Source organism: Taudactylus pleione, unplaced genomic scaffold (assembly GCF_031769625.1).
Source record: "Taudactylus pleione unplaced genomic scaffold, aTauple2 ptg000038l, whole genome shotgun sequence".
Lineage (NCBI taxonomy): Eukaryota > Metazoa > Chordata > Amphibia > Anura > Myobatrachidae > Taudactylus > Taudactylus pleione.
In genome coordinates, this window is record NW_028284440.1 from 1,910,891 (window position 1) to 1,938,253 (window position 27,363).

The window sequence follows — 27,363 nt, forward strand, 5'->3', positions numbered from 1 at the left end:
CTCAATCTTTATCACTTTTTCCTTAGATTTTCCACACTTGAGGGGGCGTTTCGATTCAGCCGGAGTTGAATAGCGTTGGGAGGGGAGCTCCCGGAGCAATTCTATTCAGTGCGCTGTTTAGTCTGACTAGAAGCTGTCAAGTCAGGGAATGCTAGTTCTCGCGACTTAACCTGGGTGTTTAGTCGCGAGAAGTGGCTTTCGCGACTAAAGTGCTGGCCGCGAAGCTGTTAGCGCCACACTAAATCGGAAATCAGCCTCGCGGCGGGCACTTTAATCGGAGATCATTAGTCGGACTGAACATCACGCTGGATTGAATAGCTCCGGGAGCTCCCTCCCGGTGCTATTCAGCTCCCGCTGAATTGAATCGCTCCCTAAGTGTTTTGAAGACTTTTTACAGGTTTACACTTTCGTGTCTTCTTTTTTTTATACGTTCAATAATAACTGAGAACTCTACTGCAGTGGAAATTGGGAACCACGCAGCACAGTCAATTTTGGGAGTCAACGTGAGTTCCAGAAATAAACTATTGTAATATTTAGTGGTTGGGGCTACACCTGGACATTGTTTACTGCAGGAGAACGTAATTAGGGTTTAGCCAAAGCTCCTGCAATTACAAAATATCCAATGATTTATCTAATATCATCTCTGGAGAAATCCTCTGCCTAAGTTACTAATACTCCTTTCACACCAAAGTTCTGACTCAGGATATTGCAGTGCAAGCATAGTCCAGGCTTGGTGTGAAAGGGTCAACCCGGGTTGTGAGTCCCAGGAATTCAACCCTGGTCGCGACCAGGGTCGAACCAGGGACTGACTCTGGCACAATGCAGCTTGAAAGTGGGGGTCCAGGTTATTCAGCCCGGGTTAAGTTTAAAAGTTGCTGATTAGCTGTGGATGCAGAGGCCCGCCTCAATGGAGTGACATTAAGCCAAACATGGGTGCAGTGTGAACGGTGACAACCTGGGAATAACCCTGGCCCAAGGTGCAGCGTTAAAGGGGGTCTGAGCAGCTGTGATACGATTGAAACTATGTTCAACCTGGGTCGGACCTGGGATTTTGGTCTGAAAGTGGTATAATACACATGTCTGCAACAAGACCAGGTGTGATTGTCACTGTGTGACATGATGGTAAAAGACATTGGGTTGGTGTAAAGGGAATGTTGACATTGATGCAGTTTACAGAAGTGATTTCTATATGTAGAGCTCTTCTGCTCCACTTCCTCCAGCACTAAATGCTCCTTACACACCAACCCCTTCCTTCAGCCTCCCTCCCAAGTTCTAGTGCTCTAGTACATCATTTAGGACCTGGTGATTTTTTGTAAGCAAGTCCCCCCACTTACATTGTTGCATAAAAGATATTTTATAGCTTTTAAGTCCAAACACTGTATCGGCCTTTTTACCAGTGGTCTGCACTGGGTTCTAATAACTTTATTAAAGGTGTTTTTTACTTTTGGACACCAGCTTAATATAACGTGCATCTCTTCTCCACTTAGGGTAACAAGGGCCCCCTTTATCACCTGAACCTGAAAGACCAATTTGTTCATACCTCAATCAATAGAGTTCCTATGTAAGGCTGGTCATGCGCGGTTCAGCTCCCAGTTTCAGGTACCAGGTGGAGTTCCTATTTACTATATGGAAGATGTTATAGTAAGGAGGGTTTGTGCTGCAATACACATCACCTTTAATATAGGCTTTTCAGCCTTCCAGCTGCTTTTAGTAAAATGCTGTACTCTCAAGTGCGGCTTTGTATTTGCTGTTGCTAGTGAACTTAAAATCGTCTCTAATATCAATATGTTATACTTATGAGCTGACAAGTTAATAATGATATACATATTGTCTAGCTATGCATATTAATAGGCATTGTGCTTCTTAGGCTAGGACTGCCTTTTAGTCCAAGCCTCTCTATTTGCCATAATAAAGAAATTGATATACAGTATGTGCAGGTTAAAAGGCTGTTTGTTTATTACAGAATGGTCTGTCCTTGAAATATATCATCTTTTTTCTGTAGTGCAATAAATTGAGAAGATCAAATTGGATCTTGATAGGTTTCCTTTAGCCACTTGGCTGTGATAGTTATGCACAAACAGATAAACTTTGGAGAACTAATGTTAGCAGCTACAGTAAGGCTGGTTGGTGTGGGCCTGTAGTGAGACGCTGTAGCTGAAGTTTAGAGCAGTGGCACAGAGCTGGTTTCCGTAAATGCCACATATGTGGGTTGCCAAAAATGCCCCATTGCTGGGCCTAAAAAATGTTGCAGCTGCACAGTTTGTACTGACTGCTGCATATGTTGAACAACTGGAGGCAATGCTGTAAGTGCTACAGTTTACAAGGATGGCCCTACTGGGGGATTTTTTTCCCTTACCATGTTGCTTTGATTGTGATATACATAAGTGTTTTTAGTACTGTATTAAATATTATTTGCTTCTATACTTTAAACAGCAGTAACCAAAATGGTTAAGTTGTGTAGTGGTGAGAAATTTCTGCTTTTAGTCCCTCATTTTTTAATACATATTCCTCAGTGAATCATGTCAGTTGTTATGCAATAATATAAAATATTAGTTGGTGTTGGCATAAAAGGTACTAAATAGACTCTAATTTATTAAAATAACTTTTACATGTTAAGGTGCATATACACTTGCAGATCTTGGAACGACAGTACGATTACAACATTATACAGTCGTTCCTCATCCCCTCTAGTGCCTACACTGAACCATATGTTGTTCGGTGCAGGCACCCTCCCTCATCCCCGAACATACCCAATCTGTCGTTATCGGCAGATTGATGGCATGTTCAGGCGATGATTGATGTCGGAAACGACCAACGGGAGCGCGCATCGCAGGTCATTTCCGACATTAAACTGCACGATTAATGAGCGATTGAACTTTTACGATGTTGTAATCGTTCAATCGCTCTGTTTAATCGGCAAGTGGATATGCGACTTTAGACATCAGCTTTTTAGCTTGCATGGTTCCATAAATCCTACATGTCTGGAATTAGGCTCTCACGCAGCTCTTCAGTCTGTTTGTTTTCTGTGCACCTACTGTTTGCTCAATGGGTAGCACTCTGGTAATCACTGTGTCTGATAGTTTCGGTGAAACCGTTTTTGGCAAAGTGTTTAACTGCTGTCTCCACAGCTTAACATTATACAGAAATTTGCAGTAAAAACTATTTTAGTACTTAATTTTGTTTGGTTGATTTATCAAGTGTTTATAATCTTCTAAAACACTAACAAATTGTGGCTTATTGAGCTCTACCGTTCATATAGCCATCAGTGTAGCAGTAGGTGTGATCACCAGTGAAATGGCAAGCCACTTATTTTTTGAGGAGCTCTGCAATTTAGCGTAATAGAAGCACAAGGGTTATTGATACCAGCTTAATATAACGTGCACTTCTTATTCTCAAATAATATTTAAAGTTAATACAATTATATATTAAATGATGTGCCATGGCAGTCGGTCACATGTAATTATAGTTATATATGTTACAGATTCACGGACTAGTCTTATTTTGAAAAACTGGGCAGCTTTAATTGACTGACTAATGCTGGGTACACACTGGCCGATATATTGGCCGATCAATTGATTGGCCAATATATCGTGCCCCCGTCGGCCAGTGTACACAGACTATATGTCTGTGAATGACGTCGTTCACAGACATATCGCATTGGCTGTACTGCACAGCCAATGAACTGCAGACATATCTGTCCATTGGCAAGTGTGTACAGGGCGCCGAGAGGGGGGGAAAGCCGCGAGCGGATACTAATTACCTGTGTCCGGAACCGCTCCCCTTCCCTCTTAGGTCACAGCAGCCCAGCACACGCTGCTGTGTGCTGGACTGGACTGGGAGACTGTCCAAGGCTGCTAAAGCTGCAGCCAGAGAGTCTCCTATACCGAAGGGGGGGAGCGATCACGCTGATCGCTCCCCCCATTGGCTGTGCGCCGGGCTAAGGGGCACACTGCACCCCCCTTTCCCAGCGTGCAGCGACGCAAATGTTTTTTTCCTTTTTTCGAAGGGGGCGTGGCCACGAGTTCTGCGATTAGTCCGTCTCGAGCTGCTGCAGCATGCTGATGATGGTTGTTCAGTGTGTATGAACGACCATCATCTGCAGATATATCTGCAGATCACTCAATCTGCAGATATATCTCTATAGTGTGTACCCACCTTAAGTTGACTCTGACAATTGTCCCACATTGCGCCCAGCACTAAATCCGGGAGATGCAGTTTACTGCGCCTAATGCCAGTCTCGGTATACTGCATTTTCCGACTAGGCGCGATGCTGTTGGCACACGACGTAAGCCTGCAATTAGCATTGCGGCTCTAGTTTAGTTTGGTTTCTGCTCGCACCTTAGGAGGGTGCAAGCACAAATCCTCTAGCCCCAGGTTTACAGCGCGGCCAATTGAATAGCTCCGGACACTCCTTCCCGGTGCTATTCAAATTTGAATTCAGTTGAATTCCAGTGTACATGCGTACTACGAGGAAAATTAAGCAAAAAGTATGCAGCATGAGAATCGCCACCTGTGTCAGGCATTTTGCGCCATATAACACATAACTGATAGGTGTATGAGGACACATCTGTGTCTACAGCTGTCTGATGGCTTTCATTTCTATTTAAATTAGACATATTTATACTATTGTCCATATATCTCAATGTAACACAACAGTACATCCTTTTTTTAAAAGCATGAGAGACTGGATAAAACTATGCACAGTATGGCATGGAAAAGGTCAACAGTGCAATGATGGATTTATCAGTCCTGACATTAAAAAGTAATCAGTACGTTCATCTGGTTTAGGATTAGTATTTTGCTGTATGCATTTTCAAAATTGGTTTTTAAAATATTTAAAAAAAAAACTACACACTACTTGCACTAAAATAAGGAATTGAAAGTAACCTGATTTTTCCAACAGTGGTTCATTGATACTCAAGCCGGGTACACACTAGACGATGTGTACTTACCTCGTTAGCGATGTGACCCGGTATGGTGTCTGCATTGACAAGTGTATAAACACTTGCCGATCCTGGCAGCGGCGGAGAGACGTCGGGGGTTATGCTGCATTTTGGCAGCATTTCTCCCGCTGAAGATCACCGTTCGGACCTGCATGCATGAAGATGTGCGGGATCGTGCAATACACACTGGACGATTTAAAGAATTTGTCGGAGGAAATGGTCATTATCAGCAAATTTGTTTAAAATGTCGTCTAGTGTGTACCCGGCTTAAGTTAGCTGTCATTATACCACTATAATGACCTCATTCTGCCAAATTGTTCTTAAAACCCATAATTGTGCTTGTTTTAATCACGAGGCAGTGTTTTGAATGCACTAGATATGTTAAACTCTGACCTGTTTGTTTTCAATCATGAAATGTAAAGTGCTATAACCGGAAAACCAAACACACATTTAAATATAACTTTTTTTCTTTATCTACAGTTCTATTTCCGGCAGCATTGGGTGTTGGTTGTATGCAAAACAGAGTTATCTTGTCATTCTAAAACTAGTTGTTGTATCTTTTTTAAAGATCTCTAAAAATGTATCCTGAATTTGAGTGGACATACCATGTATCAAAACATGCATATATTTAAAGAGCAAATATATTTTATATTTACATTTTGACATTTGCATAGTTATTCCTGTTTTATGGTAGTTGTAAATACCCATGAGAATCCCATGTGCAGATAGGGGCATGCTCCCTGTGCTCCTGGGAAGTAGGTTAATGGAGCATACACACGGTCAGATTTGTCAGATGAACGATTTGACCAACGATTTGAACTATGAACGATTTTCGACTGCATTAAAATGAATGCAATCGTCCAAATTTGACAGCAAACACATCAGCTGTCAGATATCGTTATCTGACCATCGGGAACACGCATCGTTGATCGTTCAGATATGTCAGATTTTCCTTCAGATATGAATGATATTTTAAATCATTATCGTTCAGATCTGAAGAAAAATCTGACTGTGTATGCACCATAACACATAGGCCCTTAATTGGTTCTTAATAATCACATGAGTATATACAAAAGGTTTACATTTTGCATAGGACAGAGAGGGGCACAGGTTACATTTTTTTTTTTTTTTTTAAGTTTGTGTTCAACATAGCCTGTTGAAATGTGATACCCAGATATGAATTTTGTACAAAATCACCCCAGCCTCTGCTAATAAAAAATAATTAAATTATGACTAAATTATACAGAGATGGGGGGATTCAATTGTTTTTGGGCAACCATAAGTCATGACTGGTGTGGTATTCAATTGTTTGGCCGATAGACATGCGAGCCGCGGATGTCCATTACTTAACACGCAGGCCGCGCCCAAATGCATCGAGATTATATGCGTAAAGTGGCTATACCTGTGCAAAGTACTGGATGTGGTGAGTTGGGGCGCCCAAAAGCCCAACTATTTGTGGATTTCTGCTCGCTACCTCTGGAGCGTGTGAACAGAAGAAATGACACCCACCAGCACAAATAGTTGAAATGTGAAATGCTCCCGGTCACTTAAGGCAGTAGCTGCGGCAGTGCTAAACAATTGAGAGAATCAAAACCATAAGATGAAAATCAAAAATGTGTGTGTTCTTTAGAAAACACACAATTAGTAACTCGCCCAGGATTACCAATATTTCCATTTTTCTTCCAGCACCTTCCTATCACACCACTATTACAAGATAAACCTGTCTTTTGCTCTGCATTTTATTTGCCTTGTAGTCTTAACTTAATGGGTAATGTAGACGTTCACTAAATTGCAATAGATAAGGTCACAGAGGGGAGACCATAAGCGCCAGTGCTTGGTGTCAGAAGTGTTTTAGCCTGTAATTATATGGAAGCTGTAAGTCCTATAATGCTTGTGTGATCCCACTGTTGAAAATGTTCTTGTGGACTATTCCATTTTTAAAGGTGTTACTAATTTGCTGTCAAGAATACAAATATATGTTTAAAGATCCCCAGTTTCTGTGGAAATGCAAAAGAAATGTCTCAACGCAAACCACGGTGTGGCGATGTGATATGGTAACAAGAAAATTGGGGAAATTCAATTCTCTGAGTTGTGAGGTCACAATGTTCAGGTGCGCACATCCCTGAGAATTATGGTAGCCTGATATTGTTATTTTTCCCAACCACCTCTATGGGGTGCAAGTAAAAGAGGGCAATGTTTGTGGTCACGGTGTTGGCATTCCAACCGTCTCCATGACATTTTGATGACCCTTCGCAGACATCACCAAAATCTAATATTCCCCTTCTCCCCTCTCTGTCACCTCTGTTTCCTATTCTAAGAAATAACTGGACAGCTCTTCTCACATTACTTTTGCACCATAATAAAGAATGTTTGTGTTTTATTTACTTTCGCTCTGTATTAAATGCTTTACTTGTTAGTATGGAATCAGTATGATTTACCGCCGGCCGCACGGCTGGCGGTTCAAATCCCGACAGCGGCAGCCCGGCAGAGGTGAAAATCCTGATCGTCCAAAGGTAAGTATGTACTAACCCTATTCTACCCCCTAACCTGATGTAAGGGGTGCCTAACCTCCCCCCCAAGTGCATAAACCTAACCCCCCCTCCCCGCCGCCTAAACCTATGTCACCCGGGGGGTGCCTAATCCTAACCTCCTGGGGGGGTGCCTAACCGCAAGTCCCCCCCGGGAGCCCCTATCCTCTTGCCCCCCATCCCCCCCGCAGCTGTCCGCACCTGCCTTACTTCAATAAGCCGGATGTCGAGCTCCTGGCGTAGGTCTAATGACATGCGTCGGGATTTCGACGCCTGTCATTAGACCCCTGCCGGGATTACAGTTGGGAAGCCGTCGGTCGGGATTACGTCCGTCGGCTTCCCGACTGCTACCCGTTAGTATTAGCGTCTACATTTCCTACATTGCTGACTGTCGTAATGAACAAATGATGAGGGCCCTTGTTGCTAGAGCTTACAAACTGAAGGAAGTGAATTGAGTGATTGGAGTTCATACCTTAAGTATATTTCAAACTCTGCTTTCTAGTAATGGTGGGTACACACTAGACGATATGTTGCCCGATCCGGGCGATTGGGCCGTCATATAATCCACATTGGCAAGTGTGTACCCACTATGAGCGACCATGTGTGCTCCCGCGGGGTATGCTGCTCAATCTGTCAGTTTGATGAACGGCCCCATGGTCGTTGATGCGGTTGGCAAACGACGTATCGTGCAGTCGTTCACCAAATCATGCGGTGTTAAGCGACCGCACGATATGACATTCATCACATCTTGGGTCGTCCGGGTACACACATCGTTAAGGGTTAAGGACAGTTGGTCACTGGGCAAGAAACTCATGCTTTTACTACTTTTTTGCTATTTTTTTTTTTTTGTTAAAGGCTGTAAAAGCATGTGTATGGAAATGCACCCTATTTGTTCCAGTGATCCATATACCCACTTTCTACCTGTTCCTACTGATGTGAGTGGAGAGATCATATACATATATTTTGGGTGCTCCTTGCAGTTAACACAAAGGGGGATCTATGAAGTGTCTTCCCATGACTTCCGCACCTGCATACAGTAACCAAATATGGTTAGATGCCATCACTGTACAATAATAGAAATTACTTTTACTGTGTCTTATTGTTATGTGTATTACCATTTGCGGTATGCTGATAATTGGTACCCTTTATTTAAAATGTCTCTCTGAAACATCTGGGTTTTTCTAGTATTGATGCCAGTGGCCTTTATGGATCTTGTGTGGTATTTAGTGAGGGACACAATAACTCAGTGCTCAAACACAAATATGTAGGTGCCATTTTTTGGTGCGGAAGTTAACACCTTGCTTGGCTTGGAAGCATTTCATAAATGTCATCAGCCTTGCACAAAGCCCTTCTGTACAGACAGGGTGGATCTGAGGAAAGGAATTGCCTAGAAACACATTGTAATGGGACACCACATGAAAGAATTAAGATTTGATTCCTATTTTGCTTATGAATTTAACGGACTATTAGGCTGCCTGTAAGAACTCCAGCATTGTGGCGTCTATTAGGTTTAACACTAGCTATATATATATATATAATTGAACAACACTTTAGAATTTGGGCTTAAGAACATAAATGCACTTCAAATGTTAAATAATTTTTTGTAAATATGTTGTCATTGTGCTTTCTTCAATTATTAATTTGCAGTTGCAATATACAGTTTGTACATTAGTTTTACAGATCCCTGATTGTACTCCAACCCTTGTATGTTTCTGTGGTTGCAATGGGCTTTTTTTAGGTTTGTTCATGCTGTCACTGTACCTGTTTTAGTGCAATTCACATATTTATTATAGAATTAATTGCTTTCACTCATCTGCTTAGTTTGTTGTGAAGTAACATTTGATTTATCATTTACCCGCTTAGTAAATAAAGATTCTATATACAATCCTAGATGTGTCCTGTATACATAGAAGTGACCTGTCACTGAGCTGAGTCATCACAGTCTGAGATCCTTCTTTTCCATCACCTCGCTCTCACCTTTGTTCTCTTATTCTAATGCTCTTTCTTATAACAAAAGCATTTTCAATCTTCGGCAGTGGGTTTTGACATCCGCACTTACAAATTCTACTTGGCAATATGGAGAGCAAATTGCATCTTTTGATCTTGCATATCTTTCCTTTTTTTTTCCGATGCTGAGAATAATATTCACAAGCTGCCAATGTAATGGTGTCATTAGATGTTTTGACACACTTTGTGTTTTGGTTTCATTGGAACGCCCTATAATTTTGCCTACCACGAAATTGCGAAATGAGGTTAACCGGTTAAATCTTTATGCTAATGAGAAACTAAGCAAGGCTGTTTGTGTGCAGGGTATAATAGTTAATTACATTTGGGCAGCTTGGGTGACACAACAACTAGCACTTGTTTTCTACAGAATTCAGTGTGTAATTCTTATATAATACTTAGCCTGTGTAGTGTGTATATATTTGTGAACAAGTTACAGGTGTATTTTTTCTGTAAAATAGAGGAGCACTAAAGCTCATAATACCAGTTTTATAAAATCCTAAAAAACTACATTGATGTGTGCCGGCTTATCTCCCAACTACAGTCATGTAGCCAAATGCGTTTGAGACAGTCAGTTTGAGCACCGTTTTGTGCATTTTAAACACTAGTCTGTAACACAGGTTTCTGACAGATATTGGGCGTGATTCAGTAAGGATCGCAGAATCGATTACGCACGCAGTCTCACTGCGAAGATATGCTAATGATTGCAATCGCAATGCTGTCATAGCCTAAAATAAGGACACCCCCTTTACCTTACATACAGCCGTAATACTTAGACTGCAAAGCTATCGGTAACATAGAGTACCATCGAAGCCTCATGCACACTTGCACAAGGTCTGACCTTAAGAATTGCTAACCTTATCGCACGCAGTGAAAGCCCAAGCTGCTACTTTATGTACTCCCCTTTAACAGCTTTCAAACGCACTAGCTCGCCTGCATTTCGCCGACCATCCCCAAAAGATACTTCCTGTCACTCTGCGATGGGTCTGCGCAGTCACTGCGATTGCATTCCTGATCGCAGTGGAGTCTTTGCGCACGCACACTGCGATGCATGCGCAGAACGCAACAATCGGCCGATTGCGTGCGCATTTGCGAATTTTTATGAATCGGGACCATTATTCTATCGTTGCTCCTGTCAGGCGCGATCAGCTGCCAGCGCACCATTTCAGCTCGCAGCCCCAGGGGGTGCGAGCTGAAACGGGCGAAAAGTTGCCTGTTTGGGCACCCAGCGCTTTGGTCAGAGGTAGCCATTTTACGCGGCTAAACCTGACAACTTTGGGCGTGATCAGCGCGAAAAACAGCAACAATTGAATAGCGCCCCGCGATCTCACGTCACTTTAGACAGGAGATCGGGTGCGCTATAACAATTTGAATACCGCCCATAGAAAGTACAGCATCCTGCCAGGAACTTTTCTTATCTTAAACCAAGGACCTGCTCTCGCAGAATTAGCAATACTTTTAACTGTGTAATTCAAATTTACAAATTTTAAAGAACCTGGTTTTGAATAACATGACGTTACGTAAAGCGCAACGGAATTTGCTGCGCTATATAAGAAACTGTTAATAAATAAATAAATAATAAATTACGGTCTAGAAGTTCTATTTTTGCTTTGCTCTATTGTAACACTATTCACTTGACGTGTGACTTTTGCAGTGGTTGGAGTCCAGTTTATAACTGATGTACCTGAACAAAACTGTTTTTCTGAGTTTAAGAATTCTGTTTAATAAGGCAAAAGAAACAGACTTGATAGGTGTATTCTTATAAAGTTCTCTACATGCTGCCATATGTCACTAAAAGGTACTTTTTAAATAATACCTATTTATTTTTAAGTAAAATAGTTTTTTCCATGAAAAGCTATATGTGCATCATATGTTCCCTTACTGAGAAAGCTCTTACCTTATTTCTTTACAGTGGCAATATAATGACAGCCGCATCACATACCTACTAAGATTTCTTATGAGTCCTACTTAAATAGCGTAAAATAAACAAAATCTGTGATGCCTGGCCAGATCTATCAATCGTTCGTTAGATAAGTTGTATGCTTACCAAATAGGTTGCTCGTTCTGTGTGACTGCCAGCCACTGTGCTCAGATATGTACCCAGCATTATAGCTAAGAAAGTTATACTCTCGCACCACAGGCCAAATGTAATAGGGTGAGCGTTTCCAAAATGTGAGAGTTTAGCAGTAAAACTCACACTAATACATTAATCGAGTTGTATTTTCAATACAGGAAACACCTGGATGAGAGTTTAAATCAGTTTTTTGAGTCTGAAACACGTGCAAGTTTGCATGCTCTGTGACTTTTTCATTGGCTTAGTTAAAAAATGCGAGTTTTTGCTCACATTTTCTAAACTCTCACCCTATTACATTTGGCCCCAAAGGTCCTATGAAAGGACTACTTTTTCTCATCTTTAAAATAACATTTTGTATTATTATTTCCTTTTTTTCTATATTAATGTATCAAGTTCTCAAAGTCTGGCAGTCTGCCCTGCAGTAGGTCCAATGAATACTTAAGGTTTTGCTGTTGATTTTAAATAGCTGGTTACGTTTCTTATTTGCTCTGCATTGAAATATTAGCATTTTGAGGAATTTGCAAGGGAAACCGTTTAAAAATATATATATTTTTTTTATTTTATAAAAAAAAACATTGGATAGTGATAAATTGTAGAGTGATAAACTATCAACCAATCAGCTCCTAACTGTCATTTTTGAAACACAGCCAGTAACATGACAGTTAGCAGCTGAGTGGCTGGTCATTTATCACTCTCCAATTTATCACTCACCAGAGCTTAGTACATCTGCCCCATAGGCTTTAAGGGTTGAGACTGCAGGAATACAAGCAATTAGATTTTGTGCTCCAAATCCCTGCAGGGTTGATACGTAGACCGTATTGTACTTGGAGCCATCCATAAGGTCGACATTGAGACTGTTGTCGAAAATACCCCCCACTCCCCCAAAAAATATATTTCTACTTCAGGGTCCATAGGGTATCCACAGGATACCTTGGGGTATAGGTGTGACGTCAGTCGCAGGGCACCAAAGAGTTAAGCTTTCAGCCTCCCAGGATGCACTAGGTCCCCCTCCTATACCCCGCCCCCGAGCCAAGGCACCTCAGTTTAGTTTGGTGCCCGGCCGGAGTCGGGTGCACCTGTTGGAGTGGGGGCTAGAAGAGCCCCTGAAGCTGTTTCTTCATGCAGCTGTGGCTGCACATCTGGATGAACAGCATGGACTGTCAGTCCTGACGTCCATGCTGTCTTCCCTACACCCCGCCGGTACCAGAACGCCGGTACTGATCCGGGGATGCTGGTGGGCATCTGGGGTCACAGCTAGCGGTGACCCCAGATGTTCCGGACATTCAAGGGGGACAGAGGTAAGCAGCGGGGTCCCGCGGTGGGTCCCCGCTGATCACATGGTCCTAAGTCCCCAGGCAGGGGGCTCCCTGGGGACTGGCTGCAGCGTGGAGCCAGGCGACCAACCTGTGCTTCCACTACCCCCTGGGACAGCGGACCGCAGCAGAGCGGTAGCGCTGCGGCGTCCCAGGGGTTAAATGCATGCCAGGGGAGCGCGCCTTCCCTGTCTCACAGCCGGCGCCTCCCCCGCTGCACACAGCCTTCTCTGCACTGTGCTGACTGGCCCTGTGTCAGCGCTCCTCCCCCAGGCCAGCCTTCTCTCTGCTCCTCGGCGGCCATCTTTTCAGAAGCATGGTGAATGCTGCTGGAAGCCTGCATTGGAAGCATCGTGGTCTGGGTCCCCCTGCATACCTCTCCTCTGCTGTGGTCAGGTCTGTGTATGCAGCGCTGTGTCCTACCAGGCCCTGTGTCTGTGTAGTTGAGTGATCAGCGCTGTTAGTGCAGGAATTGATTTTCTTTGCATTGTATGTGACTGTGCTAGCGCTGCTGCCTGTAACTTTTCTCCTCAAGACTCTCAGCTTTATTACTGTCCCTGTTCTTTCTGCTAAGCCCTTGCGGTGCGGTGCTGCAGGGTGGTCTCTCGCCTATTTAATATATAATTGGTGAGAGGGGTCACATACGTGGTGCCATCATGTCTGAAAGTGATTTTCCCCTCCGGCTACAGTGTACCATGTGTAAAGTACCGTTAGCGGAGGGGGAGGGTAGCGCGGAGGGCCTTTGCCGGCAGTGTTTGTCCATGGCGCGGCCTCTTACGGTTACAGCACCGGTACAGGAGCCGCCCTGGGCTTGTTTCGCTCAGGCGCTAACAGCTTTAGTGGGCCAGTTAGCTCCGCAGCCCGCGTTTACTCCGATGGGTTTGTCCCAGCAGTCTGTGGTGTCGTCACCCATACAGGGTTTCCCACGACAATTGGTGGTACCCCACAGTCTCCCTATTTCCCCGCTCCCAGTTTCTCAGGAGCCAGCGTGGGTTAACTCCCTGACGAGTTCTGTACAGCACTTGTCGGATGTGTTGCAAGGGGAGTCTGTGATGCGGCCGCAAACGGCCGGTGGCGTCTCTGTCCGCTCCTTATGCGGATGACGAAGGGACGTCTGATGACGGGGAGATTCTGGATCCTTACGATCAGGAACCTCTCCATACTAAGGACGCTGATGCTAAGTCCAAAGTATATATTCCTGGACTTATTCGGGCGGTCCGCACAGCCTTGGTGATTGAGGACGAAGTTCCCCCAGCGGCTAAGTCTAAGTATGCCTTTTTCAAAGATGTGAAGGGCGATGCCACAGTCTTTCCTCTTTCGGGTCAGTTGGTGGACCATTTAGAGGAGGCGTGGAAACAGCCTGGCAAAAGATACCAGCCGCAGAGACGCCTGGCGGTGGCTTATCCGTTCGCGGATAATTATTTTGCTAAGTGGGAATCCCCTCCACAGGTGGATTCTCACGTGACCCGTCTTGTCCGTAGTGCCACATTGCCGATGCCATCCATGTCCTCCCTCAAGGATGCTACGGACCGCAAGGTGGAAATCTGCCTGAAGTCCGCTTATTCCCTTGGCGGGGGGGGGGCAGCACGGCCGGCTATGGCCATTTGCTGGGTTGCCAGAGCGATGGAGCGCTGGGCGGATTCATTAGAGGCTTCTTTTGATTCCGACTGTCCGGCCGAACAGGCGGAGTTGATTGGCAATCTCCGTGATTCGGCCACCTACATCAACAAGGCGGCTCTAGACATTAGTACTCTGGTGTCTAGAATTTCTTCAGCAGCGGTAGCTGCTCGTCGCACCTTGTGGCTGCGATCCTGGAAGGCGGACGCAGATTCCAAGAAGGGTCTGGAAGCGTTGCCGTTTACCGGAGAAGTTCTCTTCGGTCCGGATCTGGATAAGATTGTGGCCACGCTGGCGGCAGCCAAATCGGCTTGTCTCCCGTCGGCCGCTGCTCCTTCTGGTTCTGGACCATCGTCCTTTCGGTCATCTAGGGCCCAGGGCAGGCCCAAACCACAGTCGTTTCCTCGTCAGGCTGGCCCTAGGAAATCGGTCAAGCCCCGGAAGCAGGCATGGCGTACCAGACGTCCGGCCCCCAAGCCAGATGACAAGCCTGCGGCCTGACGGTCCGGGCCTCCCTTTGGGGGATCCCAGGGTGGGAGGCCGCCTGCTGCAGTTCGCCCAGTGTTGGTCGGTCACTACGACAGACACTTGGGTTCTGGAGGTGGTCTCCCACGGGTACGCCCTCTCCTTCCGGCACAGACCCCGGCTCGATTCTTCACCACGGGTCTACCATCAGACCGGAACAAGGCTACAGAGCTGCGGAAGGTATTGCACACTATGCTCCAGGCTGGCGTTTTAGTGCCTGTTCCATTCTCCCAGAGGGGCCAGAGTTTCTATTCAAATCTGTTTTTGGTACAGAAACCCAATGGGTCGTATCGTCCGATTCTCAACCTCAAAGCACTCAACAAGTCTTTGCGGGTACCGAAGTTTCCGATGGAGACCCTACGGTCCATCATTCTGGCGCTGGAACCTGGGGACTACATGGTGTCATTGGACATACAGGACGCTTACCTGCATGTCCCTATTCTTTTGCGCCATCAATAGTTCCTCAGGTTTGCAATCCGCAGCGACCACTTCCAGTTTCGGGCGGTACCTTTTGGCCTGGCGACAGCACCACGTGTTTTCACCAAGGTGATGGCGGTCATGGCGGCTTCTCTGCGGCTGCAGGGAGTCCGCATGTTGCCGTACTTGGACGACCTGTTATTGGTGGCGGGATCTCCAGAGCTCCTGTTACGCCACTTGGACCTGACCATTGCCCTGCTGCAACGGCACGGCTGGCTAATCAACTGGCAGAAGTCCACTCTAATCCCGTCTCGGAGGATTCTGCATCTTGGAGCCTTATTGGACTCGGGACAGCAAAAGATCTTCGTGACGGAGGAAAAGATCTCTGCTTTGCAGTCAAGGGTGCGCAGTTGTCTGCACAGCCGCCGGGTGTCTCTTCACTCGGCGATGAGGTTACTGGGCTCCATGGTGTCGGTGTTCGACATGGTGGAATATGCCCAGTTTCACTCCAGACCTCTGCAGCACCTGATCCTGTCAAAGTGGAACGGGCTGCCTCAGTCTCTGAAGTCCCAGACGATTGTGTTCATCCCGTAGGTTCGCCTGTCCCTTGCTTGGTGGTTACAGACGACCCACCTCAGCGAGGGACGTCTGTTCTGGGTTTCAAATTGGGTCCTGTTGACAACGGACGCCTGTCTTCGGGGCTGGGGAGCAGTTTCGGGTCCACATCTGTTCCAGGGCTGGTGGACGCCGACAGAAGCGGAGCTTCCAATCAATATCTTGGAACTCTGTGCGGTCTTCAATGCTCTCCAGCAGGCACATCGGTTTCTCCAGGGTCACCCGGTACAGGTCCGGTCGGACAACGCTACCACCGTGGCCTACATAAACAGGCAAGGAGGAACCTGAAGCCGGGCGGCTCTCGTAGAGGTGTCTCGGATCCTGGTTTGGGCGGAGCGCAAACTTCCGGCCATATCAGCGGTCTTCATCCCGGGAGTGCTCAATTGGGAGGCGGACTTTCTAAGTCGCCAGGACGTTCATCCGGGGGAATGGTCCCTGCACCCGGACGTTTTTCAACTACTGGTGGACAGATGGGGTCTTCCAGAGATCGACCTCATGGCGTCCCGACACAACAACAAGTTGCCGGTGTACGGGTCTCGCACAAGAGACGAAGGGGCGTCTCTGGTGGATGCTCTGTCCGTCCGGTGGACGTTCCGGTTCGCATACCTGTTCCCTCCGATCTCCCTTCTTCCACGGGTAATCCGGAAATTCAAACAGGAAGGAGGGACGCTCCTGTTGATAGCTCCCGCGTGGCCCAGACGGCACTGGTTCTCAGACCTTCAGGGTCTGTCCGTGGACAGTCCTCTGCGGTTGCCGCTACGACCGGACCACCTGTCTCAGGGTCCTTGTCGTCACCCGGACCTGACTCGGCTGTCTTTGACGGCGTGGCTGTTGAGACGGCCATGCTGAGGTCCCGGGGGTTTTCCACCTCTGTGGTGCGTACCATGTTGCGAGCTCTGAAACCATCTTCCGCGAGGAAATACCATCGCGTGTGGCATACGTTCTTCCAGTGGTGTCGACCGAGAGGTTATGCACCGCGGGAGTTTCGTCTGTCTCGGATTCTCGCCTTCCTGCAAGCGGGACTAGATTATGGGCTTCGCCTTGCTTCTTTGAAGGTACAGGTTTCGGCCCTTTCTGTCTGGTTTCACCGTAGGATTGCTACAATCCCGGATGTGCGCACCTTTATGCAAGGTGTTGTCCGCATTCAGCCGCCCTTTGTTCCACCTGTGGCGCCTTGGGATTTGGCTGTGGTCCTGAGGGCTCTCCAAGGACCGCCGTTTGAACCACTGGGATCAGTGGATCTTAAATGGCTAACAGCTAAGACTGTTTTCCTTCTGGCTATTGCTTCGGCCAGACGTGTTTCTGAGTTAGGGGCTCTTTCTTGTAGACCCCCTTTCTTGGTTTTTCATGGGAACAGGGCAGTACTCTGCACTCGGTCCGAGTTTCTTCCCAAAGTTGTTTCCCAGTTTCATGTGAACGAGGAAATCGTTGTTCCGGCCTTTAACTCACCGGGTCTTTCCGTGGGTGAGGCCTCTTTGGATGTTGTGCGGGCCTTAAGGACTTATGTTGACCACACTTCTTCGTTTAGGAAGTCGGACGCTTTGTTTGTCCTCTATGGCTTCCGTAAAAAGGGTTGGCCTGCTTCAAAGCAGACTTTGGCAGCCTGGATCCTTATGGCTATTTCTGAAGCTTATCTTCATGAAGGCCTACCGGTTCCTCCTTCTCTGAAGGCTCATTCCACTAGGTCTGTGGGTCCTTCGTGGGCAGCTCGACGTGGTGCCTCTGCAGTCCAGATCTGCAAGGCTGCTACGTGGTCCTCTGTCCATACCTTCGTGAGGTATTACAGGTTTGACACCTTCGCCTCTCAGGATGCTTCCTTCGGGCGGCAGATTCTCCTTTCTGCACAGGAGCGTCCCCACCCTTAAAGGATACTGCTTTGGGACATCCCCAAGGTATCCTGTGGATACCCTATGGACCCTGAAGTAGAAAATATGAGATATGGTAAGAACTTACCCTTGTTATCTCTATTTCTACGAAGTCCATAGGGTTCCACAGGACTCCCGCCCTGTCGCACCTGTGCTGCAGATGGGCTTTGCTCTGGTCACCGGTTTTCCGTCTCCCTCTGGTGAGAATGTGATTCTTGTATGTGTCCAGATCTTTGTTCTTTCTCTTCCTTCTCCTCCTCCGGCCTATGGCTTGGTAACTAACTTAGGTGCCTTGGCTCGGGGGCGGGGTATAGGAGGGGGGGACCTAGTGCATCCTGGGAGGCTGAAAGCTTAACTCTTTGGTGCCCTGCGACTGACGTCACACCTATACCCCAAGGTATCCTGTGGAACCCTATGGACTTCGTAAAAAGAGAGAGATAACAAGGGTAAGTTCTTACCATATCTCATATATTATATTGATATATTTTTATTTTTTTTTCTCTATAAATATAAAGTCTTTGGTTTAGGGTCTGCCTGTTCGTTCGGGCTAATCTCTTGAACCACTGGATGGATTTTGATTGGGTTTTCACTATTCTATACAGCATTGGTCAAGGAAGGTTTAGGTGTGTGAACCATTAATCTGTGGCAAAAGGGAGCTGAGTAGTAAAGTCACAGAAAACAATCTTGCTCCAAGCTGCTATATAGGAGCTGGCCAGGTTGCTTAAACAGCAGGAGACAGTGAGAGCCAATCAGAGATAGCAATGTGCCCTATTGCTTTGAGGGGGCGGCGTCAGGGACTGAGCAGGGTCACATCTGAGGCAAACAGTGAGAGACTACCTCCAACGAACCCATGAAGATGCCATGATGCAGAGACAGTAGCCAGGAAGGAGCCTGACAAGTCATAGCTATCGGAATCTAAAAAAAAATAATAAAAAATACATTTGAACACCATTGAATGATTTCCATTCGATGGTGGCAAACATCGGACCGCCATCAAATGATAAAAACTCTACCATCGGAACAAAAACATTGGTTAGTAACCATCGGATTATGATATCCATTCCTATGTTGAACCTGCAGGCGGACTCCGACCACCACCAGTGTGATGTTCCTGCTCAGCCATGCGCCCTCGGTGAACAGAAGGCACCTCCCATGGAAGTTAGCGCTGTTCTCGGACGGGATGTAGTTATGAAACCGCTGGTCTAAATCCCGACGGGGGAAGCCCGACAAGGGACTTAAGATAGGCGCCGTAATGCAGACTCCTATCTTAATCCCGACGCCGGAATACAGAAGGACGCCAGCCCGAACAAGGTAAGTCCGGGGCACCCTTACTGTTAGCGGTGGTGGGGAGGGTTAGGTTTAGGCAGTGTAGCTAGGTTAGGTTTTGGGGGGGAAGGTTAGGGTTAGGCATCCCTAGGGGGGAGGGTTAGGCACCACTGGGCACTAAGGGGGGAGAGTTAGGGTTAGGCATGAAGGGAGGAGACTTAGGTTTAAGCACTAACTGGGTGGGTTAGGTGTGCGGTGGTTAGGGGGAGAAGGGGGGAGGGTGAGTATACTTACCCGACCCCTGTCGGGATGCCGTTGTCGGTATTGTGACAGGAGGCATCCCAACAGCCGGCATTACATACCGATTCCTCTCGGACAAGGGTACCACGGTGAGGAAGTTGAACTGTAAATATTATATACATACTGTACATACGTACATCGGGTAAAATAAGTATTGAACACCAACATTTTCTCAGTAAATATATTTGTAATGGGGCTATTGTAATGAAATTTTCACCAAATGTCAGCAACTACCCATGTGTGGATTACACATGCAAAGAAATCAAACCATAGATGTCCATAAATTGTTATGTGTAATAATGTGAAATGACACAGGGAAAACGTATTGAACACATGAAAAAAGGGGGGTGCAAAAAGGCATGGAAAGCCAAGACACCAGCTGAAATCTATCAGTAATTAGAAAGCAATCCTGCCCCTTGTCAGTGCTAATTATTGTAAGATGGCTGGCTGCAGCTTCTGCATTGAGAACTAGTAAAACAAGGAACTAAGGATTGCTATTGTGATCGCAGCTTGAAATACGCACACAGTTCAACTGCGATAGTATGCTAATCCATTGCGATCACTATGCCGTCGCAACACTACCTAAGAACTCCCAATTTACCTTACACCTATCCGTAATGTTTAACAAGACTGCGAAAAGATTGGTACAATCGAGTACCATCGCAGCCTCACACACATTTGCACAAGCTCTGGCCTCAGAAATTGCTAACTTCCTCTCACATTATGAGTCCTCAGACTGCGTACGTCATCGCAGTGACTAAATTATGCACGCCACGTTAATGGCGTTCAAACGCACTGGCACGCCAACACTGAGTTCTAATGTACTTCTTGTCCATTTGTCGCAATCTTGATCAAACTTCCACTATTCACTGATAAACTGTATTATATAAACCAGAGGTTCCCAAACGCGGTCCTCAAGGTACCCCAACATTTCAGGTTTTAAAGAGTGCCATTGTTGAGCACATGTGGTTAAATCAAACTGACTGAGGTACTAATTAAGTCACCTGTGGTCAAGCATGGATATCCTTAAAGCCTGGACTGTTGGGGTGCCCTGAGGACTGAGGGCCTGATTCAGACCAGGACGTTATTTGCGTCCGCTCGCTGGCTAAAAGGGGCTGACAATTTAAATCATGTGCTCGCACTGCGTCGCGTGAAGCCGCCCACTAAGTAATAGCGAGCGGCCGCAGGTTTTCATCCAGGATGTCTCTGTACATTGCTGCATTCATCTTTCCCTCTATCCTGACTAGTCTCCCAGTTCCTGCTGCTGAAAAACATCCCCACAGCATGATGCTGCCACCACCATGCTTCACTGTAGGGATGGTATTGACCTGGTGATGAGCGGTGCCTGGTTTCCTCCAAACATAACGCCTGGCTTTCACGTCAAATAGTTCAATCTTTGTCTCATCAGACCAGAGAATTTTGTTTCTCATGATCTGAGTATCCTTCAGGTGCATTTTGGCAAACTCCAGTTGGGCTGCCATGTGCTTTATACTAAGGAGTGGATTCCGTCTGGCCACTCTACCATACAGGCCTGATTGGTGGATTGCTGCAGAGATGGTTGTCCTTCTGGAAGGTTCTCCTCTCTTCACAGAGGAATGCTGTAGCTCTGACAGAGTGACCATTGGGTTCTTGGTCACCTCCCTGACTAGGGCCCTTCTCCCTCGATCGCTCAGTTTAGACGGCCGGCCAACTCTAGGAAGAGTCCTGGTGGTTCCGAACTGATTCCATTTACGGATGATGGAGGCCACTGTTCTCATTGGGACCTTCAAAGAAGCAGATATTGTTCTGTACCCTTCCCCAGATTTGTACCTCAAGACAATCCTGTCCCTGAGGTCTACAGACAATTCCTTGGACTTCATGCTTGGTTTGTGCTCTGACATGCACTGTCAAGTGTGGGACCTTATATAGACAGGTGTATGCCTTTCAAAATCATATCCAATCAACTGAATTTACCACAAGTGGACTCCAATTAAGCTGTAGGAACATCTCAAGGATGATCAGTGGGAACAGGATGCACCTGAGCTCAATTTTGAGCTTCATGGCAAAGGCTGTGAATACTTATGTACTTGTGATTTTCTTAGGTTTTTTTTTTTAATTTTGCAAAAATTTCAAAAACACTTTTTGCACATTGTCGTTATGGGGTATTGTGTGTGGAATTTCGAGGACAAAAATGAATTTATTCCATTTTGGAATAATGCTGTAACATAACAATGTGGAGAAAGTGAAGCGCTGTGAATACTTTCTGGATGCTGTGAGTGTGTGTATGTGTATGTATATGTATACATTTACATATTTACACACACTTGAAGTGAACAATAGTTGCTGTAGTCACATAAATAATACGGGCCCGGGCTGTAATGATTGGTCACCAGGCAAACGACAAGTTCCTTTGTATATTCGCTCCTGATATGTGATCCACAGCTGTTTACTGCATTCAAATTGCTGAGCATGGCTATTTTTTACAATGTAAACATTATACATTTTTTTTGCATATGAAGCTGGTGTGCTGGTCCCTTTCCTGTCCCAGATAGGACTGGAGTGTGTGTATATGTATGTATATATATATATATATATATATATATATATATATATATATTAGTGTGTGTCATTCACTTTGTGAAGCACTTCATGGTCGCCAGTCATTTTCATGTGACACCTTTGTATTTTAGGTGTGGAGTTGTTGAGTCAAAGCCTGCACTATGCGTGAATACAAGCTGGTTGTCCTGGGGTCAGGTGGTGTCGGGAAGTCTGCTCTGGTAAGTTTTTTCCTACTTCTAAGTTTGTTCTTGCAGTTTGTGATAATACTCAATTTTTCCTTGTTTAATGACGTGTTGTAGGTCAGATGCTGCAGAAGGTGTTGATAGCCAATATTTGAGGCAAGTTTACATAATTATCTGTTACAAATGCCACTGTAATGGTGCGTACACACGGCCATATAAGCTGTCAGATTGTACGATAACGATCCTATCGTTAAAATTTGACAGCTTCTGGCCCCTGCTAACAACCAAACGATGGTCGATGCGCAGCCACGTATGGCTGTTATCGACCATCGTCCGTGCAAGCCGGCATATCGAGTCTATATCGACCAGGTTAGACTGTTTACTAGTCGTTCTAGTCGTAGGTGCCAAACATACATGTGTTGGAAGTTCGATAACGATCATCCAATACATGCAGGACGATCAGATAACGATCGTTATAGTTATTTGATCGTCCCACGGTATGACCGTGTGTACGCACCATAACTAAAATGTTGTAGGCTAAAGATAAAATGGTTGTTTTGACTGTTATAAAATGAATAAATCAGAAATTATCCTTTCTAGGGCTGATTTCAGCTTGTACTTATTAGATTTATATTTTGAACCTCTGTACTAATTTCACTTCTATCCGCTTAGTGGAACAGCTCAAATCTAGCAGCTAAACTAGGACAAAGTTAGAAATGACAGAAATCTGAATAACGCGTCGAGTTGAATATTAGGAGAAGCGCTATTAGAAAATAGTAGCTGGCTGACTATTTCTCTTGATGCCATAAATATCTCTTTCCAACTGACATAGAATTTCTCAGCCATTTTTATGCCTTAGAAAATGCTGATTGTTGTAAAAATGTTTGCACATGAAATGAAACTTGGCTTACCAGCCATAGGTTACAGTGTTGTGTTCCTGTTGGTATAATGCCAATATGTCATTATACTTGGGCTGTTTTACATGCACTTTATATATTATACAAAGCACTCTTATCCATTGGAATACAACATTTGTATTGCAAGATAAGAGCTGTCCTTTGCGGTGTTTGGACGTCCAGGTTTATGACCCGGGAATCCCCCTGCGCATGCACAAGCCTCGGAGGACTCTGGAAAGGATCCTATTGGATTCCTCCTGAAAAGGAGTCCCATGGCTTCTATTAGACAGCGCCATCTATGGATGGTGTTGTCTATCGGGTCCAAGCTCGGTGCATATGGAAAATATGGTCAAAACCCATAAAACGCCATTTTTGGAGGTTTGACAGCAATTTTAGCGTCAATGCATCCCTCCTCTGGAGTTTTATCTCCATATATAACAACCGTCTGCACCCGTAGGGCAAGACCAATAGATCATTTTTTTACATATTGAGCTGCACTGTACATCTCAAAATATCAGTGGGCCCACTTACCTTCAGAATATATACATATATATATATATATATATATATATATATATATATATATATATATATATATATATAATGTGTGTGATTATCTGAGGTCCACCCCAAATAAGTGCACTAGGGAACCCTTGTGGCACCTTGAATAACTAAAACTACATTATACTTAGAAGAACAGTCTTATGTTGGGTACTTATCTAGCCGACCATCCAGCCAACCAAGCGACCGTTTTGCTAACCATACACACTTACCAATTGGCTGCTCAGTATGGCTGGCCAGACATCACAACTGGGCTTTAAAATTGTCCGTCTATTTGTGATGTCATTGTCGTTGGTTCCTTTGGCCAGCATAACAGGTTTGTTGGTCGCACTGCAAGATATATCGCATCTACAGTGCAGCATGGTGGGCGCGATATCTGTGGGTGACATCGTTCACAGATACATCATGTGTACACACGAACCAATGCACTGAATAATATATTGTGTTCTCTGTACAAACAATATATCATACAATGTGTATCCAGCATTAGGAACTTAAGCTGGATACATACTATATGATGTATCGTACGATATATCATTCCCCCACAAACCAGAACAATATATCGTACACATCGTATAGTGTTTAAGCCCAATTTGGCATTCATGATAGCAGCTAGGACGATGCAATGAACGATGCGTTGCTGTTACATGCATCATGAAATGAAACATCGCACCGTCATAAACCAGATTGTGCAGTGTGTATAGCGTGCACCATGTATCGGTATGTTGCATTGCTATGTTGTATGGTGTGTACCCAGCTTAAGGGACTGATTTAGAGTTCGCTATGCCGATGTTTTCGCTGTTGAGCAATAATTGGCTATCTGAGCATGCCTCTAAGTCGCACTGTGCATTTGTTACAGTTGTCTCTCGCAGAGACTGTGTATTTGAAGTGTGATTGACAGTCAAGGAGTGTTTGGGGGAGGTAACTGGATGGAATGACAAAGAATGCAGGCTGTATTGGGGGCGTAACTCATCCTGCGACTGCAATCCCGTACCCAAGAAACATGGCTCCGGTGTCTCGGTTCCCATGACCATTCTGCATGACTATGACAATCTAATGATCTGCGACCGATGATGCATCTTTGTACACAGATGCTACGATATTTTACACAGATGCTTGGATTTGCAAAGCCGCAGGTGGGCATCTCAATAGATCTGCCGGTGGAGCAGCAGCAGTGGTATTGGCATACAACTCTGAATCAGGCCCTTAGTGTATGACATAGGCACAAGTTTTTGCTGGGAGGTATTTGAAAACCCTCCTGTCGGGATGCCGGCACTCAGAATCCCAGTGCTGGCATCTCGACGGTAAGTAGTGGGGTTAAGGGGAGGTTTAGGGTTTAGGCACTAGGGGGAGGGTTAGGGTTTTGCCACTAGGGGGAGGGTTAGGTGCTATGGGAGGCAGGTTAGGGCTAGGCACTATGGAGGGAGAGTTAACCTAGGGGGGAGGTTACATTTAGGGTGTGGGGGGGAAGGGTAGGGTTAGAATACTTAGCAACAGGTGTCAGTATCCTCACCCTGTCTGTATTCTGACTGCCGAGATCACGATCGCCGGCATCCCTTACCCAATCCGTTTTTGTCATAGTTTCAATTTGAATGCAGCTGTCTAACCGAGCCAAGAGTTTTCCCATTCCCTCCTGTGATGTAAAGATCTATGAATGTTATTCATTTGGGGCATACTTTCCTACCCTCCCGATTTGGTCGGGAGCCTCCCGAAAATCGGGTGCCGCTCCCGACCTCCCGGGATGGCAGGCAAGTCTCCTGGCTGCCGCTGACCCCTCCTGTCCCACCGCAAGTACTTGTAAAACCCCGGCAGCGAAGAGGGGCGGTGACGCGATTCGCGTCATTTTGGCACCGCCCCCTGCTTCACACTGCCTGTAATATCGGCAGTGTGTAGCGGTGGCGGGGCCAAAATGACGCGCTCGCATGGCTCCGCCGCCGCCCGCAAAAACTTGTCATCTGGCTGGCCATGCCCCCCAGTAATGCCGATCTGGCTGCTCCCTCCCGGAAGGGGCAGCCAGATAGTCGGCATGTATGATTTGGGGGGACAGGTATTTGGTTTGTATAATGGTTCACAGAAGCTTGTCATCTGTATGTACAAGTGTTTAAATTACTTCACATTCCAATAAAAGTTTTTTTGCATCTTTTAAAGGTGAGAAGTTTCCAGGGCAGATTGAGAAGTCTAACAATAGTGTTACTTTAAAATTTAAGTGAATTTCTCAATTCTTGACATAAATTTGCTACTGACGTCATGTACATAAATTGTTTGACAATTGTATGGTACATCAGAATTAAGCTGAAACCCACAAATGACTGGATAACAGTATGAATGGGCACACCTCATTACATTAGTTTGTCCTATTTTGATATAGATGGAAGGGTAAGATAATGTTTTCTGGGTCGCTGTAAGGAAGGAACTTCCAAAATGTATGGGCTGAAGGATGTTAAATAAGAAATCTCAGTTCACCTTTTCAATATATCCAGCAAGCTATCATTACTGTTTGTAAGTCCAGTGAAGTGCAGGTTCAAGTCTGTTTTTGTTTTTTTTACACCCTGCCAAATGCCTTTTTGGCATCTACACTGAGAATTACAGCTGGTTTCTTTTGAACGTTAATAATGTATACAATTGGGAAGTCTTCTTGTATTATACATTAACAGACCTTGGAGAATAAAACCTACCTAGACATTATGGATTGAAGTAAGCCTCAAAGCTATGACCTTTAATGTTAACAACATTGTGAAGTAATATAGGCCTGTAGCTCTTTCATTATGGGATCATTGAAATGTAATTTTGAATAGCCAGAGTACATGATTTCTGTCTGTGGAAACAGGTGGAATAAATACTGACCCAGCAAAATAGATAAACTTCCCTATGCCTGCTTAAACATGACCTGCTGTGGATGTATTTGAGGATTTGAGTGGAGAGGTATTGCAGCTCAGTTTTGTTTTTTAACACTTTGTCATTTTATCGGCTGGATTGCAGCCTTCTGATTTTCTAAAGCCAAAATCGCCACAATCCTGCTGAGAATCTTGACTTTAAAAAATAATTGAATATTGAAGCACCATCAATGTTTCTACCTTTAAAAGTATTGAAAGACCAGATTTACTAAGTGTATGAATGACCGGCTTCAGTCAGGCATATTTTTAGTAACCATGATGCAGATTTCTATATTTAAAAATAGCGAAAATTTGTAAAACAAAACAAAATGATGTATGGCAGCCCCTTCAAATTGATAAAGCCTTGTATCCTAGGCTGGTAGTAGAAACATTGGGCTGCTCCCATGCTCTGACCACTGTGTTCCCATTAATTCCTGTGGCAATGTCTGTAATGGACTTGTCATTGGCGACACACGGTTTTTGTTTTGCAAAGTACTAGGATGCCTACATGGCCAGAAGAGGACCTTTACCAAGGGATTAGTGAGTAATTCGTGCACAAGGGATCTGGGGGGGGAGGGAGGAGTGTTTTATTTATTTTTTTAAATAAGATTCCCATATCTGTGTGTGTGTATACTGTTTTTCTGTTATTGTTGTACAGGTGCCCGTGTGGCCTGTTTGCCAGGGCATGCCCTGGCAGCAGTGGCATCCCTACCTCTGGTGATAACCAGTGTGGGGGCGGGCTTGTAGTGCGCGCTACAAAGCTGCACGCTGGCAAAAATGGTTATAGCCTCAGTGTGATCGTTCCCCCCCCACAGGCATAGGAGACTGCTGCGGCTGCTTCTCAGC

The 27,363-nt window shown here is 45.3% G+C and overlaps 1 protein-coding gene across 2 annotated transcripts in view; it reads left to right on the forward strand.

Annotated features, from left to right (window-relative positions):
• Positions 1-27,363, forward strand: part of RAP1B (RAP1B, member of RAS oncogene family) — a 99,063-nt gene that overhangs the window by 28,544 nt on the left and 43,156 nt on the right. Inside the window, exon 2 of one of the 2 annotated variants that reach the window (XM_088452482.1) lies at positions 22,137-22,223. The exons of the other annotated variant lie outside the window; for it this stretch is intronic. Coding sequence (XP_088308608.1) covers positions 22,167-22,223 — 57 coding nt within the window. The 5' untranslated portion in view covers positions 22,137-22,166. The remainder of the gene's footprint in view (positions 1-22,136; positions 22,224-27,363) is intronic. 2 annotated transcript variants of the gene reach the window in all.